Source organism: Olea europaea, chromosome 13 (assembly GCF_002742605.1).
Source record: "Olea europaea var. sylvestris chromosome 13, O_europaea_v1, whole genome shotgun sequence".
Classification (NCBI taxonomy): domain Eukaryota; kingdom Viridiplantae; phylum Streptophyta; class Magnoliopsida; order Lamiales; family Oleaceae; genus Olea; species Olea europaea.
Window position 1 is genome coordinate 1,082,917 of NC_036249.1, and position 8,021 is coordinate 1,090,937.

Here is an 8,021-nt window from a genome sequence, read left to right on the forward strand (position 1 = left end):
ATCCGATATTTTTGTTCCGATGGTGTGATGGAGAATGGATGCCAACAACAGAATTTCATTTTTTATTTTTATTTTTTTAAGGAAAAAAAAAGGGGAAATTCTGCTTGGATTTATACGAAACCTTTTCGTATAAACCAAAAGTACAATGAATGATGACATGACTGGTTTTGGTGTCAAGCACAAACATATACGAGAGAATACAGATACAGAGGATACCAACTTGAGGTGTGCATCTAATCTTTGTCCCTAAATGTCTTCAAGTAATTGAACAAAACATATACAAAACACTCCTAATACTGACGTTCGTCCAGTGGCCAAATGCAAAGCAAAGCAATGCAATGCAATGCAAGTCAACCTGCCAATATCGCAATCTTGTTTCATGCGTTTGAATCCCATATTCTGAAACTCCCATGAAAAGTTCTATTTAATCGAACAAAGAGATAGCGTTGTAACCAAGGACCTCCCCGAGAACCCTTCCAAGCATTAATAGATAGGCAACCATCGACTCTTACAGGCAGCAAGAAGCCTGGTCATGCTTCTCTGACCTTCATGCGGTTAAAGAAGAAAGTACAGAATAATTGTAGACGGAGCACAACCCAGAAAGATTCTAAAGTGTAACTTTATTGAAAATAAATTTCAATAATACCGTTGTTACCTAGAAGAAATTGAACTCTAGATATTTGTCACTTTTTTGATCTGGAATGGCTACGGGAAGAGCAGTTTTCTCGTCCTCTATTGCTGCTGGAACAGGTAACCGTTCAAACTCGACAGGTTTTGGAATCTCGGGAGGGGTAGCACAACGTATCAATGCCCAATTAACTCCTTCGAAGAAAGGATGCTGCTTAATCTCAGTTGCACCTCTTTTATAAGCTAATCTGTGTTGTGGTTCTTTCACAAGCAAACCCCTAATCAAATCCCTGGCTGCAAAACTAACAATGGGTGATTCTGGAAATCTGAGAGGTTGTCCGACAACATTAAACAATGTAGCTCGATTGCCAGATCCTTTAAATGGAGTTTTGCCGAACAAAAGTTCGTATAAAAAAATCCCAAAAGTCCACCAATCCACTGCACTTCCATGACCTTCACCTTTGATAATTTCAGGTGCCAGGTATTCATGGGTTCCCACGAATGACATTGACCGAGCATTGGTAGGTTCAGCCATCAGCTCAGGTAATGGGCTAACTTGGTTTCCAATTTCATTTTTGGGCTTCCCATCCTTTTTGGATTTTCTTGAAAAGAGACGAGGAGAGAAGCATGATGTTGGAACCACACACGACGGCTGAATGCAGGCAGGTTCAATGCAAGCTGGCTGGACGCAATACATAGAATTTTTACGCAGGGGCTCAGATTCCAATGATGAGGTCTTGACCAATGTTGGGCTGACTACACAACGAAGTGAGAGATCGAAATCTGATAACATTATATGTCCATCATCCCTCACTAGGACGTTTTCTGGCTTAAGGTCACGATATACAATCCCGAGCATGTGTAAATATTCCAGAGCTAGCAGGACTTCTGCCACATAGAATCTGCCACCGAGAAATAAAAATAAGAAATGTTAAGTGCATTGGATCCACGATGGACTTCTATGGTAATAACGAAAATTTCAGATCAAAGGTACTCATTAGATCAAAAATGACGACAAGATGGCATTACATCCAGTTCTCTTATAATATATGAGGTATTATTAATAATTGATATGTTGTTCCTATTTCTACACCTTTTTTTTTTTTTTCCTCAGAAGCACAAATTGGATTTTATCATCAAGTAAGAGATTAAACCAAGAATGGCTTGTCCTTATTTCACATAATATGAAAAAACCAATACAATTTCACGCCTAAATGACTGCTACATCCTGGATCCTTAATGACCTGATAGATCGAGAAGCTTATAAACGTCTAAGATGTTAATTTCAAAAGGACGTCGGACTATATGGAAATGTAGAAAAACATTACAAGCTTACAGTACAATATTTCACATGGTTAAAATGATTGAACAAACTGGAATTTTGACTAAAAGAAGAGGAATAAGTTTGTACTGAGATCATTTATATCATGTGCAATGAAACAGATTGCTTCTATATATGTAACTGGGGAACTTGATAGAAGACAATTTCGCAAACTTGACAGAGACAATTTTGTGAAGATTCAAGTTACAAATGGAAAATTTTACAATTTGGGATGACAAAGTTTTAGTAATGCATCACAACTTATTTCCCTAATCTCCCATGTTGTAGCTTCATAAGATCGAAAATTTGACGGTAAAAGAAAGATAGCAAATCAGAGAATGAGTTTATATACGAACTGGAAGCAGAGAAGTGATTATAACATCTGGTAATTGGAGAGAGGAAGGTGATGACAATTCTACGAAAAAAATATGGTGGGAGTCGTGAAATTGATCTTTATGTACTACAAAATTCTTGGTGCTTTCAACTTCAAAATAATAATGAGATACATAAGCTGGAAGAATAAATTTGACAACTATGATTTTCAAAAGAACGTTTTGTATGTATTTCAGATATTTTCAAGATTAATATATACACACACACACACACACTGAAGTTTTCCAATAAAACTTCAGATATAGTTTGGAAAAAGTCATACTTTACTACTTGTTCGGAAAAATACTTTCCCGGCTGCCTCTGTCTAAGACTGTGTAGGTCTCCTCCAGGGCAGAATTCCATAACCAGACACGAAAACTTGTCGGTTTCAAAGTTGGTGTAGAGACTTGGAAGGAAGGGATGGTCCAGGGACTGTAATATCTCCCTTTCCGTCTGAGCACGAAGAAGCTTCTTACGACCTGCGAGGGATGCTTTGTCCATGATTTTCATGGCAAAGTAGCATTTCGTTCCACTCAACTCGGCCAAATAAACGCTCCCAATATCTCCACAGCCTAATCTCTTCAGCAGTCTGAAATGGTTCAAACCTAAGACACCATCTCTGGATCGGACTGCTTGGATGGCTTCCCATCTCGAATCATTTGCTTTGTGGGGTTTGCTGACACTGCTGTTAAAACTGCTACACGTGCTCTCATCACTGACATCACTGCCCGTGCTTCCTCGACATGCACTGTTCTTTCCGCTCTCGACAAAATTGGAATGATCACCACCATCACTAGCATTTGTAGACACTGAACTATTGTTCACGCTCCCGTACTCAGTTGTTTTCTTTCCTTGATCAACAGAACTTTCTTGTGACTTAATCTCATTTACTTCTGAATCTACAGCCGTTGACACTTGCTCAATAATGGCCGAAGAAATATTTGAATCAGATTTTCCACACGACAAATTTGTAGACACTTTAGAATCAACTGAAGATACATTTTTGCGGTAATTTGGCTCAACTTCTTGCTGACCACCATTAACTTTTTGTTGCATTTCTTGAGAAAGTCTATCACCAGTTTTTGAGGCCATCAAAGAGAGAAATTCACTTTGCTTTTAATTAAATCCGAGAAAATATTTATCCATGATGTCTTTTTGATTAACGTCCAATGCTGCCAAATAACAAACATGTTAAAAATTGGAACAATAACCAATATAACAAAAAGCATATCGGATTAGACAATTCAGATTCACAAATTAAGTGAAACGAGAAATATCAAAGTCATATTGAGCAATTTGACGTAAAATTCGAATTAAGAGAACACCATATTCACACCTAAATCGTGGAATCAATTAGTGATGAAGGTAACCCTAGATCAGAATGTTCAAACACATGGAAATTGCAACAAATTATTCAAAGTTGAATCTCTGAGAACAAAAAACGAAAATTTCAAACTCCCCATGTATTCAAAAGCTCCTTTTAGCATATCTATTATCTCATGTGAAAAAGAAGAGAGAGGAAATAACTACGAAGTGGTCCTACAAAAAAGACTACACAAGTAGAGAATACTGGTCAACCACACAACTTCTAACAAATACTTTTCTCAATATAAGAGCTTAAAGAATTAAAAATCAAAATCACTTCCAGAAAACCTGAAAAAAGTGAGCTTGGGAAAAAAAAATAGTTGCAGGAATCAAGGGCCACCCAAAAAAGCAAAGATAGCAGTTTCATAATAGCATCCAATAATTTCATATTCAAAGAGTAACCAGAGATCAAGTAATGGTAACATTGTACAAAAATCAAATCTTGATACAAACCCCACAATAATTATGTAATTCCCGAGACAGATCCACAATCGAAGAGTACAAATAACCCAAAAAGAGAATCTGGTACCTAAAGGCCACGTACCTATAAACTACAAGAACCCGGAAAAGAACAGAGCTTGAAAGCAAGAACAAGAATAAGAAAAGCACCTAATTTTACAAGCATGAGAAGGGCTTAGCTTTGGCAGTCAAAAAGAGGGCTGGACTCTCTCTCTCTCTCCCCTCTCTCTCTCTCTCTCTCTCTCATGACCTGTTTCTTGTTGGTTCTGCACCTGTGACAACAACGAACAAGTGGAGGGGAGAGAGACATTGATGTTTCATGTAATATAAAAATTTGATGGGACCCTCGTTCGTGGACTATTAGGCGAATCAGAATTGGAGGGGGTGTTTGGGTCAAAACTCGAAAGCCTAACTTTTTCAGTTTTTCTTTCTCGTATAGTACTTTTTTTTGAAAAAATTTCACTAATTGATCCTCAACCTATTGACTTAGGCCCTGTTTGCAAGAAAATTAATTTTTTGACTGTTATTTTTACTATTTCAACCGTAATTTTTACTTCTTCTTTCATATATGATCCCACTTTTCTTCTAACAATCAAAAAATCAATTCTCAAAATCAGGCTCTTAATAGTGAGGAAGGTTTTTAGCTTTCGTTTGGTTTAGCTAAAGATTAAGTTTTTTGTAAAAATTAATAAAATATATGGTTAAAACGTTGATAAAAATTATGAATTTCATAAAATGTGTTTATGAAAATGAGTTTGAAAAAAAAAATTGAAGTTTAAAAAATAAATGTCAAGCAAAAGCAAAAGGACTAAGCTTTGGTCTAGAAAAGATAAAGGGTCAAGGGTTAAATGATCAATTCGAGCTAAAATTGGGGTTAACTAAATAAATAAGTAAATACAAAATTTAGGCCTCAAAATCGATCAATTCTTTATTAATTTTAATTGGGGCAATATTTAAAGTTTTCAGCATATAACTTGACTAGCTTACAGCTTTTCTAGATAATTGGTCAGGTGTGAATTGATTTTGACGACTCTTGTTATGAGTTGATTTAGAGCTTATTTGGGAGTGATTTTGATAATTGATTTTTTGACCGTTAGGAGAAAAGTGGGGTCCACCTGTGAGAGAAGAAGTCAAATATAACGGCTGAAATAATAAAATAACTGTCAAAAAATCAATTTTTTGGGTGAAAAAATTGGGTCCAAACAGGCCCTTAGTGTCAAGTTAGTTTTTCATATTTTACTATAATAACAAAATCAATTAGCATAATGAAAAACATTGAAATTTGAGCAAAAGTATGATGCAAATATCAGAAAAACATATGCCTGTGGCTTCATAAAATTAAACAAACGAGGATTATGTGGTGATTCAACACGAATTTGGACAAATTTCAAATAAAGAAGTAGTCCTCCAACTATAATAAAAGGTTGGTGATTAATTTTTACTAAAGCAATAGATTAGGGAGCATGGTATGCAATATGTATATTTTTCTTTGTCCACATGTTTTGATTAATGAATAGGATAATATGTAGAAAAAATTAATATTTTCTTAATAATTATCTTCAATCATGTATCTTGTCCTTTTAAAATTATCCAATAATTCATTGTTTTTCTGGTCCCACAACTTTTCTGACATAGTCCATCCAGGTCCCTTCTAAATGAATACGCTTTCGAACATTAATTTTAACTATTTTTTCATAACTATTTTTCACACATTTGGTGATATTCGCTACTATTTTTCTTATTATTTCTATTTATAAATTTACCAAGTGAAAACTATATATTATCCTTTCATTTCTCAATAATGATTTATTTTAAAAAAGCAATGGAGAATCTGATCGTCGTCTAAAAACAATCTAACACAGCTAAAATATGTGATTCATAATTGCAAAATCTAGAAGGAAAATCATATTTGTATACTTTTTATGCTTTGGAGCTAATATAAAGTTTTATCACGGGTCGATGCTATTCATTTAAACTAAAAAGTTAATAATATTACTTTTATGGACCATGAAAGGCAACTATGGCATCATTATATAAAGCGGTACTTCACATGATGAAATAATTATCGAGATTTTGTGGTTTATTAATATGATTTTAGAATAAATAATTTATTTGAACTTATCCAATTCTTTTCATTTTCATTTCTACCACTGTAACTGTATATATTTTTGCTAGTACAACCTCTAACGATAATAACTAACTTATCCAAAAAAAAAAAAAAAAAATCCCCCCCAGGGCACATCCCAACTGACAAAGATGAGAACGCTTCAAGGCTGGTAGATCAGAGGTCGTGAGTTCGATTCCTGAAAGGCTCTTGGAAGACAGATATTCGCCTGGAAGGCAGTAGCTATACTGGAAGGCAAGGTGCAAAGATGGGAAACGACTTGCTTGACACTTTGACAGATTAGTTGGGAGGGCTCTTAAGCACTGGTCAGTTTGGGGCACAATTTGCGGTTTAACCTGTCTGCAGCTTGAGGGGCTAAGGTGTAGACTCCAGGATTTAGTCACTGTAAGGTGGATACCTGAATATAAAAAAAAAATTTAATAAATAAATAAATAATAACTCATCAAAAATTGTCAATTGGTCGCATCTCCCCTTCCCCCACCGTATCCCCTGGTTCTACCGGGATTTTCACGAATTCAAACTGTCTCCTAGCTTCGAACTTGCAAGGGTCGCCTAAAGTAATCCTCCGACATGACACATTATCAAGGTAAGACATTAGTCAATTTATTCTTCCACATTTTTATGCACTTACTTAGACGGTTAAAGAAGACTAAATGTAATAAATTTTGATAACTTATGACTTAATTAGATGTTAATTTTGTTTGTGACATAGACATTTTGAGTTAGGGGCACAACCAAACTCTTTAAAAATTTATACTTAACTCAAGAAAAAGCATATTTACATTTAAAAAATATTTTTTTCAATAAAATTTTACTCATTATTTTCATCCATTTGATTTCGAACAATCATTTTATTAATATTTTGCTCATCAAAAGAATATTCATATTTACGTTTAAAAAATTTATAGTGTATTTGATACAAACAATTAATTCAAGTGATAGTCAATATTCAATACTAATAATCAATCAAATAAACACAATTTGTAAATATAAGTTAAATTGGATGTTATCAGTTTTGACATATTCTATATACACAAATACGATAGGAGAAAATGCAAATTTTAGTTTTAATTAATTGAAAATTTGATTGAAAGTGAAAATTTGTAGTAGATGTAATAATTTGTAGAAAAATTATAGACAAATTTTAAAAAATTAGAAGGGTTAATATTTTGGTAGAAGGCGCGAGGGAGAGAGTAAGATAAAATAAGATTAAAAAAAATCAAATTTATTGTAATTTTACTCCTATTTTGTGAGGATTAAAATCAAATTTTTAGTAAATTTTGATAAAAGTTAAAAAGATAAGAACTCCATGAAATATATTATTAAAATCAATTGTTAACTTTGATTTAGAATCGATAACAAACAAGACTTTTACCCCCTCTCCTCCCCCGCCCCCCAACACACACACAAATCTCAAAAATTAGAGGGGTCACGGAACCCCCCTTGGGCCCGCCAGTGAATATTGAAATATTTTCATAAATCAATTTTCAACCAAAAAACTTATGCTCTTGATTTTCAATCTCAGCTTTAAGATAGCAAATGTTTGGATTGAAAATTTTTTAATTCTAGAAGATATGTAGCTCTTTGAGTTATTTTTTTCAACGCACTTTGAACTGCTTCAATCGAATATAAAAAAAAAAAATTATGACCAGAATATCGAAAACTGTTTAAGGACGAACCTAAGTTAACTGGTGTGCATGCGGGCAACTCATGACGTACACGCGGTATTTGTTTTTGGCCAAAAGTACTTGG

The 8,021-nt window shown here is 34.2% G+C and overlaps 1 protein-coding gene across 3 annotated transcripts; it reads right to left on the bottom strand.

The window, feature by feature from the left end:
- Positions 1-50: 50 nt before the first annotated feature.
- Positions 51-4,443, bottom strand: LOC111407185 (serine/threonine-protein kinase D6PK-like). Of its 3 annotated transcripts, none has more exons than XM_023036522.1 (3): positions 4,295-4,443; positions 2,604-3,492; positions 51-1,529 (listed from the first exon to the last, which is right to left on the bottom strand). In XM_023036522.1, the coding sequence occupies exons 2-3, from the start codon at positions 3,410-3,412 to the stop codon at positions 656-658; spliced, it is 1,683 nt and encodes a 560-aa protein (XP_022892290.1). In that variant the 5' UTR covers positions 3,413-3,492; positions 4,295-4,443; the 3' UTR covers positions 51-655. The 3 variants fall into 3 exon arrangements, with proteins under 3 accessions (XP_022892290.1, XP_022892289.1, XP_022892291.1); XM_023036521.1 differs by having other exon boundaries at positions 4,230-4,436; XM_023036523.1 differs by lacking the exon at positions 4,295-4,443 and adding an exon at positions 3,657-3,914.
- Positions 4,444-8,021: the final 3,578 nt, after the last annotated feature.